Source organism: Erythrolamprus reginae, chromosome 1, assembly GCF_031021105.1.
Source record: "Erythrolamprus reginae isolate rEryReg1 chromosome 1, rEryReg1.hap1, whole genome shotgun sequence".
Lineage (NCBI taxonomy): Eukaryota > Metazoa > Chordata > Lepidosauria > Squamata > Dipsadidae > Erythrolamprus > Erythrolamprus reginae.
Window position 1 is genome coordinate 44,095,132 of NC_091950.1, and position 24,606 is coordinate 44,119,737.

The 24,606-nt window shown below is 41.5% G+C and overlaps 1 protein-coding gene across 2 annotated transcripts in view; it reads left to right on the forward strand.

Moving 5' to 3' along the window:
* BRF1 (BRF1 general transcription factor IIIB subunit) overlaps positions 1-24,606 on the forward strand; it is a 319,000-nt gene that overhangs the window by 234,449 nt on the left and 59,945 nt on the right. For both annotated transcript variants that reach the window (XM_070751063.1, XM_070751072.1), the window contains 3 exons: positions 11,959-12,020; positions 12,487-12,568; positions 13,706-13,761. In XM_070751063.1, the coding sequence (XP_070607164.1) occupies positions 11,959-12,020; positions 12,487-12,568; positions 13,706-13,761 (200 nt within the window). The remainder of the gene's footprint in view (positions 1-11,958; positions 12,021-12,486; positions 12,569-13,705; positions 13,762-24,606) is intronic.

A 24,606-nucleotide genomic window follows, 5' to 3' on the forward strand; every position in this document is an offset into this window, starting at 1 on the left:
ATCATTTCACATGTGCAAGGTCTAATTTACTGTGTAAAAATTAATATTTATTACATATCTATTATTTGTTGATTTTAAAAATAGTTTTAATTTTTTCTTCTTGGTGGTTTGCAACTTTCATTTTTTGGATTTTTTTTAAAAAAATAAGTGTTGAAATATTGTAGAAGTAATACTGTTTCAGTAATTTTATTTTAGTTAATACCCCACTCAGTATTTTTCTTGAATTATTTATAGCCAACTAATGTGTGTGTGTGTGTGTATATATATATATATATATATATATATTTGTTTTCGTAAATTTTCACGGGTATATGTATGTAGATTGTTCTGAGTTCGGGTTTTGCCCTGTGTAATATTTTGCATGTTTATGCGACGTTTCGGCGAAATCACATTCACCATCATCAGGCTGAAAATATAAAATGAAAATATAAAAATCACCATGTCAATCCTTCTAATAATTATGATTACACCAACCAATCAGATCACTGAAACATAATCACCCAATCTATTTGCTACATTCAAACCAAATCTCCACCCCCACACTATATACTAGGAAGAAATGACAGTTGCAAACATTCCATTTTACAACAGCACGAAGCTTGGAAACTTCAGCCTGATGATGGTGAATGTGATTTCGCCGAAACGTCGCATAAACATGCAAAATATTACACAGGGCAAAACCCGAACTCAGAACAATCTACATATATATACATACACACACACACACACACACACACACACATATATCCTAGGTTTGTTTGTTTGTTTAAATAGAACAAGACTCTGCATGGCATAAAAAGAGAGAAGCAGCCCACAATTAAAATAACAGTATGCACCATTAAAAAAAAATACTAAAACAACAAAATGACCATCAGAACAAAATATAGTGCAATTCATGTACATGTATTCATACAATTTATGTATGTGCATGTCATTATCAATCTTTTATGTGAGGTGCCTCAGGGCTTGGTCTATCACCTCTTCTATTTGACATCTACATAAAGTTGCTAGATAAGGTCACTCATCAACAGGGGTATAGCAGGGCTCCCCAAACTTGGCAACTTTAAGACTTGTGGACTTCAATTCCCAGAATTCTCCAGCCAGCTCCCCAAGTCTTAAAAGTTGCCATGTTTGAAGACGTCTGGTGTATACTATCATCAGTAGGCTTAGTTGTACATCTCAGGCTGGACAAATGATGCCGTTCAGTTGCTTATACCCAGTAATACAAATAAAATAGTAAATAATTAGAATGCTCTGAATACTAGTTTGAGTAACTTTTTCACATCCGTCAAAGCTATTTGCCAGAGTTATTTACCAAAAGAAGAAGATAAAATAACAGCAGGGTAAAGTTGTCTTTCTTGATAGGCCTCCTTTCTTGCCAATACCAGTGAGATAAAGAAGTATTAGGAAGTAAGAAGTTCTTCCAAATCTCTTTCTCTAAGTGCTTTCTTACTTCTCTGTGGGCTGGTTAGTAGCAGATCCATACTTTTTAAAAATATCTCCTTTATTGGTGCTGAGAAGAGTGGATGAATACAGAAAAGAAGGAAGATCACTCCCGTGCTGTGCATTGTGCAGGGAGTTGGAAGGTCCCTTCCAGTTAATGCTGTCTGTGATTCTGAGATTATCCAATAAGTATTTAAGGCTCTGTTCAAGGCAGTATTGAAGACTGCATAAGTGAATAGTGCTTTTCCCATTGGGAAATTAAAAAAAATGCCCAAGAGCTATCTCTGTCATTATAAGGACCTCTGGAAGGTTTCTCACTTTCTGATTCCCATTTTATTTGTTTGAAGCTTGCATTTTTACCTCTTCGAGTGCCGTGAGGCTTCCCCTGGGAAAGGAGTCTGGTAGGCCAGTCTTCCATTAGGAGATGAAAGGTGTCTTAGGACGGACCCCTCTGGTTGACAGCGAAATCTCTGCAGGAGGCTGATTACTGTCAAAGAACAGTAAAACCTACCAGAAATCTATTTTAAACATTAGGTACTAAAACCACAGAATTAATAGCAGCAGCTAGCCTAAGTGCAGGTAGTACTCAAGGTACAGTGACAAAGTGTGATGTCACAGAACTGCATTTGCTTAGTGGCAGCAGTTCCTTTTGCTACGTAAATCGACACGTTGCAGATTGTTAAGTGGAAAGTGGAAGGAGTGCCAAATAAGGAGGGCAGGGTACTGCAGGGGCTGCTGGGTGAATTGGTACAAGCTTCTTGCACTATAGTGTATGTGTGTGTGTATGGCACCAATACAAGCAGGTGTGAGATTTTGCCGAGTCTACGGAGAGGGGTGGCATACAAATCTAATAAATTGTAGTTATTATTATTATTATTTCAGTGGGGGGTTTTTGCTTCCACGCATGCATGGAAGCAAAGAAATTGCCAAAAATTGGTGAAATCTCATGTGCACGAGCGTCCTCCTGTGAGGTTTGTCTTCCTGTGCATGCACAGAAGTCAAATTTTGCGCCGATGCACCCACCAGATGTGCATGTGCCCATGCCAGTCACCGGGAGCACACCAGTAGTGCAGGCGATATGGAATCCTTGCCTGCAGCAGTTGCTTTGGTTAGCAGTGGGAACAAGAAAGTAAGCCAGAACGGCCAATGCTGTGGAGGACAGGGGGCCAAAAGTGCATCATAGATGAGGGAAGATAGGTGGGTTGATGCTTTCCTATGGACATAGGTTTGGGTGGGCTGTAAATTGTCTGGATTTTGAGCATGTGACCACTGTGTTGCTACAACAGTTGTAAGTTTGAGGACAGATTGTAACTCCTTTTTTCAGCACCATTATAACTTTGGAAAGTTGCTGAATGAATGGTCCTAAGTCAAAGATTACCTTTATAGATCTGTAATTCTCAAAGACCTCAGCAAATGAATACGATTTTTATTTTATTTTTTTCTGCTCACGGGACTATTTTCCTGGGACTTGACATCTTTACATTAAGGGGTTTTTGAGCCTGTAATAATAATAATAATAACAACAACAACAACAACAACAACAACAACAACAACAACAACAACAACAACAACAACAGAGTTGGAAGGGACCTTGGAGGTCTTCTAGTCCAATCCCCTGTTAGGCAGGAAACCCTACACTAATTCAGACAAATGGGTATCCAGCATCATCTTAATAACTTCCAGTGTTGGAGCATTCACAATTTCTGGAGGCAAGCTGTTCCACTGATTAATTGTTCTAACTATCAGGAAATTTCTCCTTAGTTCTAAGTTACTTCTCTCCTTTTTAGTTTCCACCCATTGCTTCTTGTTCTGCCCTCAGGTGCTCTGGAGAATAGGTTGACTCCCTCTTCTTTATGGCAACCCCTGAGATATTGAAACACTACTATGTGTCCCCTGGTCTTTCTTTTCATTAAACTAGACATACCCAGTTCCTGCAACAGTTCTTCATATGTTTTAGCTTTGAGTTCCCTAATCATCTTTTTTGCTCTTCTCTGCACTTTTTCTAGAGTCTCAACACCCTTTGGGCATCCTGGCAACCAAAACTGAATGCAGTATTCCAAGTGTGGCCTTACCAAGGTCTTATAAAGTGGTATTAATACTTCATCCCTCTATTAATGCAGCCTAGAACTGTGTTGGCTTTTTTGGCAGCTGCTGCACCATGCTGTTTCATATTTAAATGGTTGTCCACTAGGACTCCAAGGTTCCTCTCACAGTTACTACTGTTGAGCAATGTACCACATATACTGTATCTGTGCATTTTGGTTTTTTTGCCTGTTTTGCACTAGTGTTGCACAGGCAAGAGATGGGAGATGGAAGAATGAGGCTGTAGCAAAAATCTTTCCAAGGCCTGCATAAAACATGCAAGAGATATAACACCTGGAGCTTTGCTGAATAAAACTGCACACTCGGCCTTTGAGAAATGGAGCCTTTCATAGAAACATAGAAACATAGAAGACTGACGGCAGAAAAAGACTTCATGGTCCATCTAGTTTGCCCTTATATTATTTCCTGTATTTTATCTTACAATGGATATATGTTTATCCCAGGCATGTTTAAATTCGGTTACTGTGGATTTACCAACTACGTCTGCTGGAAGTTTGGGCCAAGGATCTACTACTCTTTCAGTACAATAATATTTTCTCATGTTGCCTTTGATCATTCCCCCAACTAACTTCAGATTGTGTCCCCTTGTTCTTGTGTTCACTTTCCTATTAAAAACACTTCCCTCCTGAACCCTATTTAACCCTTTAACATATTTAAATGTTTCGATCATGTCCCCCCTTTTCCTTCTGTCTTCCAGACTATACAGATTGAGTTCATGAAGTCTTTCCTGATACATTTTATACTTAAGACCTTCCACCATTCTTGTAGCCCGTCTTTGGACCTGTTCAATTTTATCAACATCTTTTTGTAGGTGAGGTCTCCAGAACTGAACACAGTATTCCAAATGTGGTCTCACCAGCGCTCTATATAAGGGGATCACAATCTCCTTCTTCCTGCTTGTTATACCTCTAGCTATGCAGCCAAGCATCCTACTTGCCTTTCCTACCGCCCGACCACACTGCTCACCCATTTTGAGACTGTCAGAAATCACTACCCCTAAATCTTTTCTCGTTCACCCTTAATGTTCAGTTTCTTTAGATTTTGGAACAGGGAGGGGGCAATAACAGCACGAAGGGGCTGAGAGACGTTTCCAAGGATTATAATTGAGTTGGAGACTTGATCGAAAGCTTGCGGAAACTGCTGGTTCCACCAGAGAGATTAAAACGAGTGGAAAAGGGAGAGAGTTGCTCCTTAATTGTAAAGGCACTCTTTGATCTGCTTACAGGATTAATTGTCGAAATCCGGGACCTCTTTTTTAAAAAAAAACAACATGCAACACTCCCCACCCACCCCAAATCCATACCTCTTGCAGGCTTTGGTTTCCTCCAGAAGGAAAAGAAAGAAAGAAAGAAAGCAAAATGTGTCATGATTCTTATCAAAACAATCCAGACTCTCTGCTGTTTTTAAGATCAAGGGCCAAAAGGATAGTAAATATTTCATGTGAGTTATTGAAGATAATATTATTTGGAATATTTGTTTAGCTGGAAAAAGGATGTCATTGTATATTTCACTTGAAAAAGGAGCCAATAATTTGGATCAACTTTCCTCTCTAGTTCTAGAGCAAGGTGCTTTAATGGATCATAGGTGGACCTCTTGACAATTAATACAAATTACCTAGTTTTCTTGATGATTGCAATGGAGTTTACTGTGGTGCAGTTAGAACAGTTGTTTTTCCTTCTCAGATTTGACCCTTTTAGTAGATGTTGATTTAACCGTCCAACTTCCTTGTTTACAGGAGACAGGAAATTTGGTATTTGAAAGCCCCATGTATTCTTTTCACTTAATACATGCCTGTCAGATGAAATGAAGAGTGGCCATTTGTAGACAAGACCGGTAGCCTTCAATTAGTCCATGTCCTCCTCCCTCTCCTGAGTTAAGGTTGTGCTTATTTCGGATCAGTTCCTTGTTCTGCAATTCATCATTTGGTAAATGAATTTTCAGTCTCTTGATGTTGACAGAGGAAACAATTGGCACAAATTCCAAGACAAATTTAAATTAAAATGTTGACACAAAAATGCATCTGCTATTCATGGAAATGGTCTAGTTTACAGACCAGTTTTAAATTCTTACGCACCAGGTACTTTTCTTTTTTAATGAAATTTCCAGAATATATTTGAGAGTATTTATTTTATACAGTAGATCATGTTCACTATGGTTCAAAACCGCATATGTTTGTGTAGGATTTTATCATATAATTTGGCCATTTATGCCAGAATAAGAAAATGAAAAGGTGGATCATTGTGGGCTCCCTTTCCTCTATTGAAACTGCTCGAAAACATGTTGGATCTCATCCCCCAACTTACTTCCTGGGTTCTTAAAGATGAACATTCAAGGCACTTAACCTAAGTGCCAGAGCCCACTGCAACAGCATTGCCAAAAAAGCACTAAGAGTCACAAACTTAATTCTACTCAGCTTCTTCTCTAGGAACACCCATCTACTAACTAGAGCATACAAAACAATTGTCAGACCAATTTTTGAATACAGCTCACCTGTATGGAATCCACACTGCATAACAGAGATTAATACAATTGAAGGAATCCAGAAATACTTCACAGGAAGAGTCCTCCACTCCTCTTCACGCAACAAATTACCTTACTCCTCCAGACTTCAATTACTACGTTTTGAAAATTTACAGCTACGCCGCCTTCGAACTGATTTAAACATTGTTCATAAAATCATACATCACAATGTACTCCCTGTTAGCGACTACTTCATCTTTAACAACAACAACAACACAAGAGCAGGCAATAGATACAAACTAAATGTAAATCGCTCCAAACTAGACTGCAGAAAATACGATTTCAGCAATAGAGTGGTCAACGCCTGGAATTCACTACCGGACTCTGTTGTTTCCTCCTCCAATCCCCAAACCTTCAACCTTACATTATCTACAATAGACCTATGCCCTTTTCTAAGAGGTCTGCAAGGGGCATGCATAAGTGCACCCTCGTGCCTACTATCCCTGTCCTAATGTCTTTTTGTCTTTTCTATCTCTACTTTATACTTATTATGTTAAACATACTACCATACTATATTTGTATGACAAATAAATAATTATGGTTTGAAACAGGGAACCCAACTGAGACTACAGAACCATGTGCAACTTCTCCAGACTCTGGAACAGGGGTGGGTTCCTCCCAGTTCAGACCAGATCACCCAAACCATTAGTAACCCTCTGGTGATGTGAAGATGGCATCACGGATCCAGTTCTGTCTGTGCCAGGCCGTGTACGCCACCATCTTTTTTTCAGAGTTTTCGGTGATTTTTTTCAGTGTTTAAATGGTTTCTCCTCGTCCTCTGCTTTGAAAAAAAAGTCCTCCCGGCCAACCCCGGGTTAATACCGACCTTTATTTCTTCACCCAAAGCACAGCTGAGCAGCTCCTCAGCTGTATTTCGGGCTGAACCCACCTTCTGAGCAAGCACAGAAGTGAATTTGCACCTGTGCTCAGGCGCAAACTGTTGCGATGGGAACCGGTGGCAAAGGTAAGTGGAGCCCACCCCTCCTCTGGAGTACAGATTCCAAATCTTGCATTCAAAATGGAGCATTTCTCATAAGAAACCGATGTCGTTCTGTAATAGAATTAATTTTAATACCATGTTAAGGTAATACCATGCCCGAAAATAAGACCCTGTCTTAAATTTTTTTGAACCTTGAAATAAGCCCTTGGCCTTATTGCTGATAATGAAAAGGAAGGGGGACTAGTATATATCTATTTCAAGCTTATTTTACTCTCATCAGCTAGCCATATCCTTACCGGGATTTGAACCTGGGGTGTCTGCCTGTAAGTCAGTAGCTTTAACCTCTAGACCACAGATTCTCCTCCTTCCCTGTACCAGGAGAGTTATATGTGCTTTTTTCTGTCGAATCGCTCCGGTATGCCCAGATCAAAGTTGAAACATTTTGCAGATCTCCCAGTGTCGTTCTGTAATAGAATTAATTTAAATACCATGTTTTCCCGAAAATAAGACCCTGTCTTAAATTCTTTTGAATCCTGAAATAAGCGCTTGGCCTTATTGTCATGCACTCAAAAGCCCGATTGGGCTTATTATCATGGGATAATATGGTACATTTTGGGGAAATGGGGTATTAAAATTTTGCTTGCTTGTTATATTTTTAAAAAATACAAACAGTTGGTCATATGACAGACTGCTATGATTCGCTGGTAGAGTTGAGCCATCTATAATGTGTAAGTTTAAAAATTGATTCAAACCCCTTTGATGTGCTTCTTTGAAACTCCCTGGACAGCACCAACAAAATTGCTTGTAAAATGGCATTTTAGAAACATAATAATTACTAACCAAGATTTCAGCATTTTGTCCTCAGGCAACATTCACCAGTTGCTCAGAGCTGACCACACTGGACTGGATGAACAAATAACCCGGCCTCGTAGCAGGAGTTTGGCCATACTAAATGCACAATAAACAAATGGGTTGCCAAGTTTCAACATGCACTTCACATTATTTTTGCCCTTGCCTATTAGGTGCATGAATTGATTTTTTTTTAAATGACAGTATTTAAAAACTGCAACTTAAAGATGAAATGAAGAGATGATGTTTTTGATGTGTGTATCCCAGTCTAGACCATATAGGTTCAACTAAAAATAAACACTTACCTTTTAATGGGACCTTACCCCTCTGCAAGCTCAAATTGCGTGGCATAAAAATAATGCAAAACACTCTGCCTGGAATGGCCTTAATAGCACTTGCTTGGAACAACACATGCTTAAGTGTTCTGAAGGGCGAAGTACAGGTTGCATTTATGTATTTACTAAATGCAAAGGCAATTTATGCGAAGTCAACAACAAAGCCGTGTTGACTAAATTGCTGAAAGAACTTCATTGCATTTTTGAATGGATGACTGCTAGAATTTTTTTAACTTCTGCTGGTTTGTGAAAACAGCGAAGTAGAAAGCTGCAGATCACTGCAGTGCAAGATTTCGTTTGCTGAATTGTCAATGAGTAAAATATGTCTTTTAATAACCTTTTCCAGAAGCATTTCAGTCAATACGTGATCATAAAATTACCTGCAGAAAAATGCGTATAATCTGTGTATATCCCAGGAGATAAGTGTGCAAAACGTTTCCTATAACATTGGAGTATTATTGGGTAGTTGAAAACATAGTCACAGTATTTGAATCAAAAGTGCTGTATTTAGACTAATTACTGAGAAGATGCATGGAATCCTAAGCAAGTTGACCTCTTCCAGTTCTGGTACATATTTCTTTCTGTATTTGTTACCTGTCTGTTCTAATCCATCGCTCTAGTTTGCAGCCACTTCTTCAAAATGCATTGAATATCCAGAGTTTCTGCTTCCTGTCCCTCAAGGCTAGGTTGTATCTGTACTGCATTATGATATTTCTTGACAGTAAAACTACTGTAGTGCACTTTTGAAACATGTCTTTCTCAAGATTAATAAGACTCAGTAACAATAGGAGGCTTTTTTTTCATTCCCTTGCCTGATTGGGGCATTTTCAGGACAGATTGTAGATTGCAAACTGGAGACTTAGCTTCCAGAGAGTGGGAGAAGAGAGACTTATAACCAGAGATGGGCTGCTGCCGGAAGGGCTAATTGTGTGCAGCTCCGCGACTCTGGAGCACGAGTGCGGGATCATGCGTAATTTTGCTTCCTGTACCTGTGCAGGTAGCAAAATCTCACACAGGGACGCACGTGTGGGCACGTTTTGCTGAGGTTTTGTGCTTCCCCACATGCATGTTCCTGTGTGAGATTTTGCTACCTGCACAGATGTGGGAAGCAAAATGGCACTCGATCCCACACTCGCACTCCAGAGCCGCGGAGCTGCGTACAATCAGCCGTTCCAGCGGCAGCCCATCTTTGCTTATAGCCTTTCTCCAGACCAACATCATCTCCCCTTTGTGCTCTTCTTATTTGTGGAAGTGATGTGCCGGTGTCTGGAGGCTGTTGGGGCCTGGATGGGTGTCAACAGACTCAAACTCAACCCTGATAAGACGGAGTGGCTGTGGGTTTTGCCTCCCAAGGACAATCCCATCTGTCCGTCCATCACCCTGGGGGGGAATGATTGACCCTCTCGGAGAGGGTCCGCAACTTGGGCATCCTCCTCGATCCACAGCTCACATTAGAGAAACATCTTTCAGCTGTGGCGAGGGGGGAGTTTGCCCAGGTTCGCCTGGTGCACCAGTTGCAGCCCTATTTGGACCAGGAGTCACTGCTCACAGTCACTCATGCCCTCATCACCTCGAGGCTCGACTACTGTAACGCTTTCTACATGGAGCTACCTTTGAAGAGTGTTCGGAAACTTCAGATCATGCAGAATGCAGCTGCGAGAGCAATCATGGGCTTTCCCAAATATGCTCATGTTACTCCAACACTCCGCAGTCTGCATTGGTTGCCGATCAGTTTCCGGTCACAATTCAACGTGCTGGTCATCACCTATAAAGCCCTTCGTGGCACCGGACCAGGTTATCTACGAGACCGCCTTCTGCCGCACAAATCCCAGTGACCAGTTAGGTCCCACAGAGTTGGTCTCCTCCGGGTCCTGTCAACTAAACAATGTCGTTTGGTGGGACCCAGAGGAAGAGCCTTCTCTGTGGCAGCTCCGACCCTCTGGAGTCAGCTCCCTCCAGAGATTAGAACTACTCCCACTCTCCTTGCCTTTCATAAACTCCTTAAAACCCACCTCTGTCGTCAAGCGTGGGGGAACTGAAACATCTCCCCCTGCCTATGTAGGGGTTTTTTTTTTGTGTGTGTGTGTATGATATTACTGTATGTATGTTTTTTATATACAGTGAACCCTCGATCATCGCGAGGGTTCCGTTCCAGGACCCCACGCGATGATCGATTTTTAGCGAAGTAGCGGTGCGGAAGTAAAAACACCATCTGCGCGTGCGGTGGGGACTCCCTAGCTTGGCTCCCCAGCTGGGGAGCGGAGCTAGGGATTCCCCAAGCGCGCACGCTTTCCCCAGCAACGCGCGCGCGGTGGGGACTCCCTAGCTCGGCTCCCCAGCTGGGGAGCGGAGCTAGGGATTCCCCAAGCGCACGCGCTTTCCCCAGCAACGCGCGCGCGGTGGGGACTCCCTAGCTCGGCTCCCCAGCTGGGGAGCGGAGCTAGGGATTCCCCAAGCGCGCGCGCTTTCCCCAGCAACGCGCGCGCGGTGGGGACTCCCTAGCTCGGCTCCCCATCTGGGGAGCGGAGCTGCGATGTCCCCAAGCGCGCGGGCACCGCCCGCCCGCCCACGCTGTTGCTGGGGCCGCTTCCCAGCTGGGGAGCCGAGCTGGGGTGTCCCCGCGCGTGCCGCCCGCCCGCCCACGCCGTTGCTCGCGCCGCCGCTGGGGTCTTACGGGGGCAAGAGGGGGAAGACCCAGGGAAGCCTCTGCCCGGCGGGGAAACTCCACCATCTACGCATGCGTGGAAGGGCACGCATGCGCAGATGGTGGAGTTTACTTCCGGGTTGAAAACTCGCGAAATAGCCCTTTCGCGATCCTTGAGGACGCGAAACTCGAGGGTTCACTGTATTGGGGTTTCTTGTTTTTTAGACTTTTAAAAAATGTATTATTGTTATTTTAGATTCTAACTATTAGATTTGTCATTGTATATTGTTTTTATCATTGCTGTGAGCCGCCCCGAGTCTATGGAGAGGGGCGGCACACAAATCTAATAAATCAAATCAAATCAAATCAAATTTACAATAACAGCAGATAAGGGAGAAGAGCAGAGAGCAGGGCTTAGAAAGGGACGACAGATGGACATCTGTGTTGGGAAGCTGCTGCTTTTACACCCTATTGTCTGCTGTAAATTTGCGCTGGTTTCTAACTGGCAACTTTAATTTATTTTCCTGGATCTTGGATGGACTGCTTAGGCTAGCAGGGTGAGGAACACTCAAAGTGACCTCCCCAATTGCTAGCCTTTTACCTAGTTATCCCTCTAATTTCCCATGTGTACATTCATGCATACAAAACAGATGTTATGATGATTAATGCAGCTACTCAATGGCATTCATCATTCACATGGATGAATGCAGCAACTATTTAGATATTACATGTCCTTGACTTTGGGGCATTTAAAAGTTCCTAACCTCTAATTTCTTCACTTTACATTTAATTTGAGTGTTTATCACTGAATTATGTATTAACAATTCTTAAAGAGATGAGGGGCAAGCTTTGTTTGTACCTATTTTCCACAATAATTAACTTCGGCGACAGTTTGTATCCACACAAAAAACAATAACTAAAGAAAAGTGTGGTTAAGGAGAGGGGGGGGAATTTATCTTCTCTTTTTTTAATATGGATAGGCCCCATATGCTGAATGATTGCTTTGTTAGCAAACCAGTTATCGGAAATACTGTATTTCAGAGATGATTAAAGGCAGAGATTGAATCAGAGTTGATTTGGAATGAATGCATACCATAATTAAAATTTGCCTTACTTCTGTTTAGATGAAAATACTGGAGATGGTGAATTAGATCTAAGTGGAATTGATGACAGTGAAATAGATATGGTAAGAATCTTCCCATCACCAACTCTCATAATTGTTTCTATACATATGTGGATATGTTCAAAATTATAGAGTTTTTTTTTAAAGTAGGACTAGTGTTATTGATTTTCCCTTGAGAAAAATAAACGTTATTCTATATTCTGTTCAGTAGTTGCATGTGCTACACAAAAACATAATACAAAATTCTGTTTTTAAATGAAACTGGTGATTGGTAATCAATAAACATGTGTATACAGAGAAAAGTATAGGTGTGCAATTTAGCAATAGAATAAGTAGAAAGGAATTATTTCCTTTGTTTCTAAAATCAGTAGCTTTACTTTAAATATAAAAGAGAGGAGCTGTTTTTGCGAAAACATGAGTTGGTTTGGGTGAGAAGAATGGTGGACACATAAAGAAGGTGATGTGCTAATTCCTATATATTTGTACTTATTCCTGCAGAAGTCTTAACACTTTTATTCTTTATCTCTAGTACATACTTAATGATTCAGAAGCCAGGATAAAAGCGGAACTGTGGATGAAGGAAAATGCAGATTATCTCAAGGAACAAAAGGGTAAGCAAAATAAATAAAAACCTTTCTGGTGAGTTTTGCTTGCTTTTTATTTGCTTATGACAGTATTTGCATATCATTTCTTAAGCTAGTAGGCATTCAAAGTAAACAAACTAACAGGGTTCAAAACATTAGCTGTAACTGATCAGTTTGAAGAAAATCATAGTTACATTATTTAGCGCAGACTTGAATACATTTTTAAATAGAAAGATACAAGCCATGTGTATGTTATCTTGTAGGTGTTGTGAGTGTTCCCTGTCAGCCTTTAGAATTATCAGATTTAGAAGATGAAGTTGTTAATTACCCTGATTTAAGAGATGTGGAAGAAGCTAGTGATGATGAAAATGAAATAGAACAGCCATCCGACGAAAGTATGCAGATAATAGGGGTATAGAAGGGAGTCCTTGATTAATCAAGTGCAAAGTTCAAAAGGTCACAGAAAAGAAAAGATGAACTTGGGGGGAAGAAGTTTTAATATGCTATTCAGAGTGTGTAAATTAATTAATCACATCACATCCGGGTTTGACCAGAAGAGATGGATGCTTTTCTTCAAAGTGCTAGAAACAAAAATGGAGACGTATGCCATTTTTATATTACCTGATAAAATGGTTTTTAATAGCATGAACCTGACCCAGAGATAAGAAGATATTTTGAAGTAGACAGCCTGTTATTTTAGAAAGAATTATAACTTCGTAGTTTTAGTCTGTGAGATTGGAATGCATTTTGCATGCCGGAGCTGTAAATAAAAGAAATGTTGTTTTGAAAATTACAAGCCTGTAAAGCTCGTATTCTTGGAGCAGCCAGCCAGATCCCAGTCCAGGTCCAGAACAGTAGGTAACACAGGTACCCCATCTCCACCATATGATAAAATAAAAATACTGCAAAACTCAGGAAAGATCTCCTGAGAACTATGAATGCCAGGCATCCTTAGCTGCACCTTAGCTCCATCATTTTCACTTGGGCAAATCAAAGGTATTACGATACCTGTGACACTGCATTACTGATCACTGCTCTAGATTTGACACTGCTACAGAAGGGGGAAAAATCAAGTCTGTGTTTGCTTCTATCTCCCCACTACCTCCCACCCCCGATTCTTTTAAAAATTATTCCGCTGACATTTCTCTTTCATCCTTTTTTTAGAAAAAGAAGCAAGGATAGCAAAGGAAAAAGAGCTCGGTATCTATAAAGAACATAAGGTAAATAATATTTTTGAAATCAGTGTCAAAAGAAACATTTGAACAATGTTTAATTTTATTGGATAAGAACTATAGAAAAGTATTTCATTGTAAACACCAATGTGTTTTGGAATAAGAAGTCAATCTTACCAGCTTGACTGGCTTCAAAAAAGGGCTGGGCCAGTAAATGAAAGTCATGGGATTATAATCTTGATTTTTTGTGTGACTGCTTTGGAAGACCAGCTACTGGGAAACTGGTGGGCTTCCTTGTACAATTGGTTGGATACTGTCAGAGCAGACTGCTTGTATTAAGATTGTAATATTAGATTGTAATATTTTTTCTCTCTGTATTTTTAAAATAAATATGAAGCATATCTTTTTGTACATTCTATCTTATATATGTTTGTTAAAATCCTCATATCACTTATATTATTAGTGTGTTTTATATGAAGTGCATAAATATATATGAACTCCTAGTTAGATATGATGGACCTTTTAAAACTTTTTTTTAAAAAAAGTTTTACAATTTTTAAATAAGTATTCCAAAGGTTTTTTTGCCTTAACAACAACAACAAAAGGGCTAGAAATTGGAATCATCTGTGAAATCAGCTCCCCCTTCCCCTGATATTTGCATTGCCTCCACCCTCCTCACCTTTTGCAATAGTCTTAAGACTCATTTACGCCGCCAGGCTTAAGTGTTGGTTATGACCTATAAAGCCCTTCATGGCACCGGACCAGAATATCTCCGGGACCGCCTTCTGCCGCACGAATCCCAGCGACCAGTTAGGTCCCACAGAGTTGGCCTTCTCCGGGTCCCGTCAACTAAACAATGTTGTTTGGCGGGACCCAGGGGAAGAGCCTTCTCTGTGGCGGCCCCAACCCTTTGGAACCAACACCCCCCGGATATCAGAGTTGCCCCCACCCTCCTTGCCTTTCGTAAAGTTCTTAAGACCCATCTCTGTCGTCAGGCATGGGGGAACTGACACATCTCCCCCGGGCTTATACAGTTTATACATGGTATGCTTGTGTGTGTGTTTGCTTTTAATAATGGGGTTTTTAGTGTTTTTTAAATTATTAGATTTGTTTTTTACATTGTTCTTGTTATTGTTGTGAGCCGCCCCGAGTCTACGGAGAGGGGCGGCATACAAATCTAATAAATAATAATAATAATAATAATAATAATAATAATAATAATAATAGGCTTTGGGCAATTAGATCTCAGCCCCCTGGCCGAGGAATGTTTGTATGATTGTGGTTTGAATGGGTATGTCTGATTTTTAGTATCACTGGGGATTTTAGATTGCCTGTTTAGTTTTTAATCAATTAGATTCAGCTACTGTATTCAGATGTTTTTATACGTTGTAAGCTGCCTCGAGTATTTGGAGAGGGGCGGCATATAAATCTGATAGATAGATAGATAGATAGGTAGGTAGGTAGGTAGGTAGGGAGGGAGGGAGGTAGGGAGGGAGGTAGGGAGGTAGGGAGGTAGGTAGATAGAATAAATAAAATATAAAATAAATAAAAAATCCATTTTGAAACTAATTACATTATCCCTTTAAATAAAACTTCTACACACACACACACACACACACACACAAATGTGAGTATCTATGAGAGAGATGATGCTAGGGCATTGTTAGCACAAGCAGTAATTTGCTGCCTTAATTCTGATATCCTAATGTTCAGTAAATCCATAATTTGGCTTGCTAAACTGTGCTTCTCTAGTCCCAGTAGCATAGAGAGAGAGAGAGAAACATCCCTAAGGTCTGGGTTCTGTCTTAAAAATGAAAAAGCTGGAGAGATGCTAAAACTGATGTCACTTCTTTGAAAAACTGGCAGCATCAATTCAGCCAGGTAGTTGCTGTTTTTGCATTTTGCATTTCCTCATAAAACCCTAGCAGCATTCCCATCACACCTGCAATTTTTGTATTCATCAGCAGAGACTAGAGCAAAACATCAGAGTACACAATTTGCATCTAAAAAAAATCCAAGCTTGATTCCTAGTATCTTCAGATAGATGTCGCAGTTGAATGAGCCTACCAGTTTTGGGAATAAAGGCCACAAAGGGATGGAGCAACTCAGGTTTATTGTGTACACAGGTTCAGAGCATCTGCATGACAAAGTCTGAACCTCCGGCTATACCTGAGGTAGTAATTTTATACCTTACAGAATGTTGGGATGACCAAGGTGTGTCATCAATCTTCCAACAACAAATTATAGTTGCTAACATGTCCTTATACAGAAAAGTATAAAAACAAATCACATTCTACACTGCTCAAAAAAATAAAGGGAAAACTCAAATAACACATCCTAGATCTGAATGAATGAAATATTCTCACTGAATACTTTGTTCTGTACAAAGTTGAATGTGCTGACAACAAAATGAAGTTGATTGTCAATCAGTGTTGCTTCCTAAGTGGACAGTTTGATTTACTTGGAGTTATATTCTGTTGTTTATGTGTTCCTTTTATTTTTTGAGCAGTATAAATAGGAGAGATATACCTAATCACATATGTTCTATCTGGTAGTTGTAACTTTCATTAGCTACCTTGTGACAGTTTCTGTCCTTGTGCTGTTCCAGTTAGCAAGGGGTTTTCAAAAGGTTAGTAAACTATAAAATAAAGAAGTTAGTTACAGGTCAAAGAGATGCTACTTTATGCCCTATGAGGAGTGGTGGGCTACTGTCCGAATTGGGGGGAACGCAGTGGGGTAGCAAAAACAGGGCTCCACCCCAGAGCACCCAATTTGCACTGAAAGATATTGAAAGAAAATGCAGGGTGCCCTGCATAAGCCACGGCCACAGTGTGGTAGTAAAAAATTTGGTAGCCCTGGTTTGGATATAAATTTATTTATCTATTTATTTTATTTGTTTGGATTTCTATGCCGCCCTTCTCCGCAGACTCAGGCTGCTTTCAAAAATGGGAATAAAATACAGTCCAAAAATATAGCAAGAGAAAACCAAATGTAAAATGAATATTAAAACCCGAAACAGGTATTCGCATTCATTCTAACATTCTAACTAGAAATGGTGCCTGTTTGATAACTTAGAATCTTTTGGTGAATCTTTTCAGCACTAAGTGCCCAAATTGGAATGCGTGCTTGCACATATGCATGTGTGCATGCATGCTGGAGTGCTAGAAACCCAAAGATCAGTTGGTTTTTGGGTTTCTGGCACGCGCATGTGCGCCAACCAGCTGGTCTTCACATGCACCAGAGCGCCGGAAACTTGAAGATCAGCTGTCCGGCATGCATGCGCGCTAGAAACCAGAAGAGGAGCTGGCATTGGTGCACGTCCCCTTAGAGAAGGCTCTGATTGCCCTCTCTGGCAAGCAGGAAGAGGGAGATTGTGATCCCGCTATATAGAGCGCTGGTGAGACCACATTTGGAATACTGTGTTCAGTTCTGGAGACCTCACCTACAAAAAGATATTGATAAAATTGAATGGGTCCAAAGACGGGCTACAAAAATGGTGGAAGGTCTTAAGCATCAAACTTATAGCCTTCTGCTGCACGAATCCCAGCGACCAGTTAGGTCCCACAGAGTTGGCCTTCTCCGGGTCCCATCGACTAAACAATGTCATCTGGCGAGACCCAGGGGAAGAGCCTTCTCTGTGGTGGCCCCGACCCTCTGGAACCAGCTCCCCAGAGATTAGGATTGTCCCCACCCTCCTTGCCTTTCGTAAACGCCTTAAAACCCACCTCTGCCATCAGGCATGGGGGGATTGAGACATCTCCCCCTGGCCTATATAGCTTATGCATGGTATGTTTGTGTGTATGTCTTTCTTTTAAATAAGGGTTTTTTAGATATTTTCAATATTAGATTTGTTATTGTACATTGTTTTTATTATTGCTGTGAGCCGCCCTGAGTCTACGGAGAGGGGCGGCATACAAATCTAATAAATAAATAAAATAAATTTAAATATGTTAAAGGGTTCAATAAGGTTCAGGAAGGGAAGTGTTTTTAATAGGAAAGTGAACACAAGAACAAGGGGACACAATCTGAGGTTAGTTGGGGGAAAGAATAGAAACAACATGAGAAATTTTTACTGAAAGAGTAGTAGATGCTTGGAACAAACTTCCAGCAGACATGGTTGGTAAATCCACAGTAACTCAATTTAAACATGCCTGGGATAAACATATATCCATTCTAAGATAATATACAGGAAATAGTATAAGGGCAGACTAGATGGACTATGAGGTCCTTTTCTACCGTCAATCTTCTATGTTTCTATGCATGCCATAGGTTTGCCATCACGGACTTAGAGAACCTGTCTGTCAGAGTACAGGCATTACTGAACCCGATAACTGATTTACTAAAAGCGGCTTCCTCCATTTTTATTGCTGCATTGAAATTCGGTGCATTATGCATCTAGTTGACATTGCAGTTGCTTTGAGTATCACATATCATTTCTCAGGGGATTGCATTTATTCAGGCCCATTTTCCAGCAGACTTTCAACTTATGCATTCCTGGCAGCTTCCAATGATCTACAGTATAGCAGTCCCAGAGAACCCTTGGACACAGTTCTTTGCTTTTACTTGATCTATCTATGCATCCCTTAAGTCTCATGTTGCAGCAGTGGCTGCAGTGTGCTGTTTGATATTTCCATTGAGATCAGCTGAACAAAGATTTGCAGTAAGTTTTTCTTCCATGCTTGTGGGTGTGTGGATAGCAATAACGTGATTTATTTTGTATTGACATTTTATAAAAAGCACTACTTGAAAATAATTTTTCTGCAAGTGGGATAAATCCAAATTTTAGAAATGAAGAAGCAGACCCATGGGGAATTGTCAGCATTTAGAAGAACCAAGGAAGACTGTGTGGACTTTCCTAGTCAAGAATTGCAAACTAAAAGACTGTAACCTTTTAGCATGAAGGAGAAAGAAGGATAGCAATAGCAATAGCACTTAGGCTTATATATTGTGCTTCAAAGTGCTTTACAACCCTTTCTAAGCAGTTTACAGAGTCAGCATATTGCCCCAACAATCTGGGTCCTCATTTTACTGACCTCAGAAGGAAGGAAGCCTGAGTCAACCTTGAGCCAGTGAGACCTCACTGCCAAACTGCTCGCAGCCAGTAATCAGCAGAAGAAACCTGCAGTACTGCACTCTAACTACTGCACCATTGCAGCTTGGTATATTTTGGTATAGTCTGCAGGAACAGGCCACATTTGACATAATTGGGTTTTCGGGGGGGGGGGGGGTTTGCAAACATCCCAAGAAATACAAACTAAGAGTAAGTTGTGAAAATCATATACAGGGGTACCTTGTGAAACGAACCCCTCGTCATACGAACCTTTCGAGATACGAACCCGGGGTTCGAAATTTTTTTGCCTCTTCTTACGAAGTTTTTTCGCCTTACGAACCTGCCGCTGGCGCTGGGATGCCCCGCCTCCAGACTTTCGTTGCAAGCCAAGCACCAGTTTTTGTGATCCTGGGATTCCCCTGAGGCTCCCCTCCATCGGAAACCCCACCTCCTGACTTCCACTTTTTTGCGATGCTGTAGGGAAATCCCAGGAGGGTAATCCCAAGATCGCAAAAACGGGCACTCTGCTGGCAATGGAAGTCCGGAGGCGGCGTATCCCAGTGAGGGAAGTCTCAGCGAAATCACACCATCACAAAAACACAGAAACACCTGCAGACTTTTTGCGATCCTGAGATTTCCCTCCTGAGACTTCCCTACAGCATTGCAAAAATACAGAAGTCAGGAGGTGGGATTTCCCATGGAGGGGAGCCTCAGGGGAATCCCAGGATCGCAAAAACGGGGGCTCCGCTGGGCAGAGTTGTGGGGACAAAAACGGGAAGAAAAGACTCATGGAGCTCAAGGGAGGAGAAAGGTGTGGGGGGAGATGAGCAGAGTTGGGGGGGGGACAAAAACGGGAGGCAGGAACTCATGGAGCTCAAGAGAGGCTCTTTTTGCCTTGCTTCGTTGGGACTCCCTCCCCCCACTCCGTTCGCCTCAGCTTCATCTGGCCACCGCTTTTTTTTTTTTTAAAGCCTTAATATTTTGGATTTTCCTAATGGGCTTGCACGCATTATTGGCTTTTCCATTGATTCCTATAGGAAACATTGTTTCATCTTACAAACGTTTCACCTTACGAACCTCGTCCTGGAACCAATTAATTTTGTAAGGCAAGGTCTTACTGTATTTAGAAATGTATGGACGGGATCTTTCTAAGTACAGTGTTCCCTCGATTTTTGCGGAGGATGCGTTCCGAGACCGCCCACGAAAGTTGAATTTCCGCGAAGTAGAGATGCGGAAGTAAATACACTATTTTTGGCTATGAACAGTATCACAAGCCATTCCTTAACACTTTAAACCCCTAAATTGCAATTTCCCATTCCCTTGGCAACCATTTAGATTATTACTCACCATGTTTCTTTATTAAAGTTTATTAAAAAAATATTTATTAAAGGTGGACGAAAGTTTGGTGATGACATATGACATCAACGGGCGGGAAAAACTGTGGTATAAGGGGAAAAACCGCGAAGTATTTTTTAATTAATATTTTTGAAAAACCGTGGTATAGACTTTTCGCGAAGTTCGAACCCGCGAAAATTGAGGGAACACTATACATTGAGATCCAGGAATTTTACCTACAAGTCCATATTGCATTTCAAGTTTACAGCCCAATTTTTATAATAATAATAACCACAACAATAACAAAACAATAACAAAACAATAACAATAATAATAATTTCTTAGATTTGCATGCCGCCCCTCTCCAAGGACTCGGAGTGGCTCACAATGTTTATAGTTTGTTAGTGTGAGTCAACAAATTGCAGGTGACAATATCCAGGTTCAATGTGTACGTATCCTGATACCTTCACAACCAGATTGCACCTCCTGTGTTCTGTGTGAAGATTCCTTTGAAGATGGTGTTAGATACAACATAAGGCAGAAATGAGAAATGGAACAACAAAACCAAACAGCTTACTTGACAATAGGACAAATCTCTGTAGAAAAACATGCATTGAGGTTTCCTACCATTTTTATTTTCTAAAAATATCTGTAAGAGCTGTATCAATTCCAAAGTCATTGAGAAGTAAGTGAATGCTACAGGCTCACAGTTTTGCAGGAGGTGGGATTCTCATTCTATTTCTTATTTAATTACAGATATCTAACAATGAAAATTAAGTCAAGTGAGAATTTGCTTGGTAAATGTTAAAGGAAGGATCCACAAGTGTCACTTCATTCCCCCTCCCTCCCCCACTGTTTTCAGTTGATACAGTAAATGATTTGGGTATATCTCTACTGATGTTTTTAGATTCAAGGCAACTTAATGTTAGATAATATACATTGGATAATGCTCAAAGGGTAATGACAGAATTGACTGAATACTTTATTTTCTCGAGCCATTTAGATGGCCCTAATTTTTTAGAGAGAGCCAGATTCATCTTTGGTATCAGTATTAAATATCAAGCATAAAGGAACATTTTTTGTAATTACCCTTGCATTTATGGAACACTTTTAATCTGGTCGGTAAAAGATATAGCAGCTTTATTTGTAAGCTTGGGGGTTTTTTGTTGTGAAATAATGCACTATGCAGTGCACTATGGAAACCCAATAATGTACTATGCAAACCCAACCCATTTGGTTACTATTTAGTTTGGTGAATTGAGTGAACCTATTTAAAATGGATTAATTTATTGGCAAAGTACTTGATTGCAAACTGAGTACAAGCCAGCAGTATGATCATGTGGCTGCAAACAAAACAATAAAACTACAAGCCACCACAAATGGTCTGGGCACTATGGAACATAGAATGCAGAATAATAGAATTCTGGGCACCATAGAACATAGATTAATAGAGTTGGAAGGTACCTTGGAAGTCGTTTAGTCCAACCCCCTGCTCGAGCAGGAGACCCTATACGAGTGATGTCAACCCTATGGCACGGGTGTCACAGGTGGCACGTGAAGCCATATCTGCTGGCACGTTAGCCGTTGCCGTAGCTCAGCTCCAGCGTGCTCGTGTGTGCTGGCCAGTTGATTTTTGGCTCACACACAGGCTCTGGGAGGGCATTTTTGGCTTCCAGAGAGCCTCCAAAGGGATGGGTGAGGGCATTTTTATCCTTCCCTGGCTCCAGGGAAGCATTTGGAGCTTGGAGGGTGAAACACGAGCCTACTGGGCCTACCAGAAGTTGGGAAACAGGCTGTTTCCCACCTCCAGAAGGCCTCTGGGGGGGGGGGGTGGAAGCTGTTTCCCCCAGGCAATGAATTATGGGTGTGGGCACTCACAAATGCCCGATAGATGCACACATGCTCTTTCGGCACCCGAGGAAAAAAAGGTTTGCCATCACTCCATACTATATCCATGATGGTGAACCTATAGCATGCGTGCCACAGGTGGCACGTGGAACCATATCTGAGGGCTCCAGCACGCATGTGTGCACTGACCAGCTGATTTTGGGCCATCCGGAGGGCGGGGGAGGCTGTTTTTGCCCACCCCAGGCTTCAGTAAAGCCTCCAGAGTCTGTGGATGGTGAAAAATAGACCCAATGGACCTACTGGAAGTTCAGAAACAAACTTCTAGTAGGCTTGTTGGGCCGTTTTTCATCCTCCCTAGGCTTCAGGAATTGTCCCAAAGGGCCTACCAGACGTCCGGAGGCTTCAGTGAGGCCTATATGCATGCGCAAGGGGCAGGGCATTGCATTATGGGTGTGGGCACATACCCCTGTGCTATTGCGCACTTGCACCCTTTTGCCATCCGAGCAAAAAAAGGTGCACCATCCCTGCCCTAGACCATGGGTATATGCTGGCTGGGGAATTCTGGGAGTTGAAGTCCAGATATCTTCAAGTTGCCAAGGTTGGGAAACACTGCCCTAGACCATTTCATTGCTTCTCTCTATGGTTAGTTTCCATCCATTATTTCTTTGTTTGCCTTCTAATGCTTTGGAAAATAGCTTTACCCCTCATCTTTGTAGGAGCCCCTCAAATATTGGAACACTGATACTGTGTCTCTCTTAGTCCTTCTTTTCAGCAGACTAGACATTCCCAATTCCTTCAACTGTTTTAGCCTCCATCCCCATAATCATCCTTAAGATGACTTTTTGGGAGGTTTTTAAAAAATCTTTTGAGAAGGATTCAATTGAAACAAGGCTTTAAAAAGGCAATAAAAATGATCAGGTGGTTAGAAACTAAGACCTATGAAGACAGATTTGATACATTTCTTTGAAAAAAGATGTTTTAGAATGAGTATGAAAGTAGTCTTCAAATAACTATGTCCTGTCCCAGGCCACACGAACACACACAAAGGAGTTTTGATGCTTTATTTAAACACAGCAAGCCCCTAGTGTGTCCCCTTTACTAGAAATACAAGATCCTAATGAGTCAGAGTCTGCACAGCAAAAGTATATATAACGAAGGAAACAAGGAAGAACTTTCTGACAGTGAGAATGATCAGACAGCGGAGGTTGTGAACGCCCCGCCATCACTCGACCCATTCAAAGGGATCTGGCTGGGGTGTTGTAGGGTTTCTGCTTGAGCAAAGGGGTTGGACTTGATGGCCTTCGACTCTAATAATAAATAAAATAAAAATAATTTTAAAAAGTATGAAGTCAGCAGCCAAATGCAAAGTCTGATATCGAAGCGTACTGTAAATCCACCAATCGATACTAGTCTGAAGTCCAAGCACAAGTCCAAAGTTCCAATACAATATCCAAAATCCAAGGTCCAAGCACAAGATTGAATAAGAAGACACAGGTCTGGAAGCACGAATTCAGAGCGCACGCACGGCAGGAAGTGAATAGTTGTCTTCAACATAGCTCTACTCTACATCTGAGGTTAAGTAGTCACCATCTGGTGCAACTCATTAGGAGGGTTGAGACTGCCTCCTCACAAGTAGCCTCACTGACCGCCTTTGTACCTCCTTCTGCTCATGTTTATGTGACCTGAGATCCCACAGAGGAGACAGTTCCTCTTTGTCTCCACTAATTGGCCATAGCTGTGCCCTTCTCTGCCCTGTGCCTCTGGCTGCCATCCATGATTCCTGTTTGCAGTTATTCCTGTGGTCTCCCCTTTTAAGACAGGCACTTGTGCAGTTGCTCTTCTACCAGCCCTTCTGATGTTTCTAGTCTCCCCTTCTCTTGCCCATCCACTGTTGTCACAGAATCTCCTGCAGCATCCTGATGTTCTTCCATTCCTCTCTGAGGTCCCTCAACCCAGCTCTTTTTAATTATTTATTAATTATTTATTTTATTTTTTATTTATTGGATTTGTATGCCGCCCCTCTCCGCAGACTCGGGGCGGCTAACAACAGTGACAAAAAACAGCATGTAACAATCCAATACTAAACAACTAAAAAAAACCCTTATTATAAAACCAAACATACATACAAACATACCATGCGTAAATTGTAAGGCCTAGGGGGAAAGAATATCTCAGTTCCCCCATGCCTGACGGCAGAGGTAGGTTTTAAGAAGCTTACGAAAGCAAGGAGGGTGGGGGCAATTCTAATCTCTGGGGGGAGTTGGTTCCAAAGGGCCGGGGCCGCCACAGAGAAGGCTCTTCCCCTGGGTCCCGCCAACCGACATTGTTTAGTTAACAGGACCCGGAGAAGGCCCACTCGGTCGCTGGGATTCGTGCAGCAGAAGGCGATAATCTGGTCCGGTGCCATGAAGGGCTTTATAGGTCATAACCAACACTTTGAATTGTGACAGGAAACTGATCGGCAACCAAGGCAGACTGCAGAGTGTTGGTGTAACATGGGCATATTTGGGAAAGCCCATGACTGCTCTCGCAGCTGCATTCTGCACGATCTGAAGTTTCCGAACACTTTTCAAAGGTGTAGAGAGCATTACAGTCGTCGAACCTCGAGGTGATGAGGGCATGAGTCTAAGCTGGCATCTGAGGAAGCAATTAACCATCTG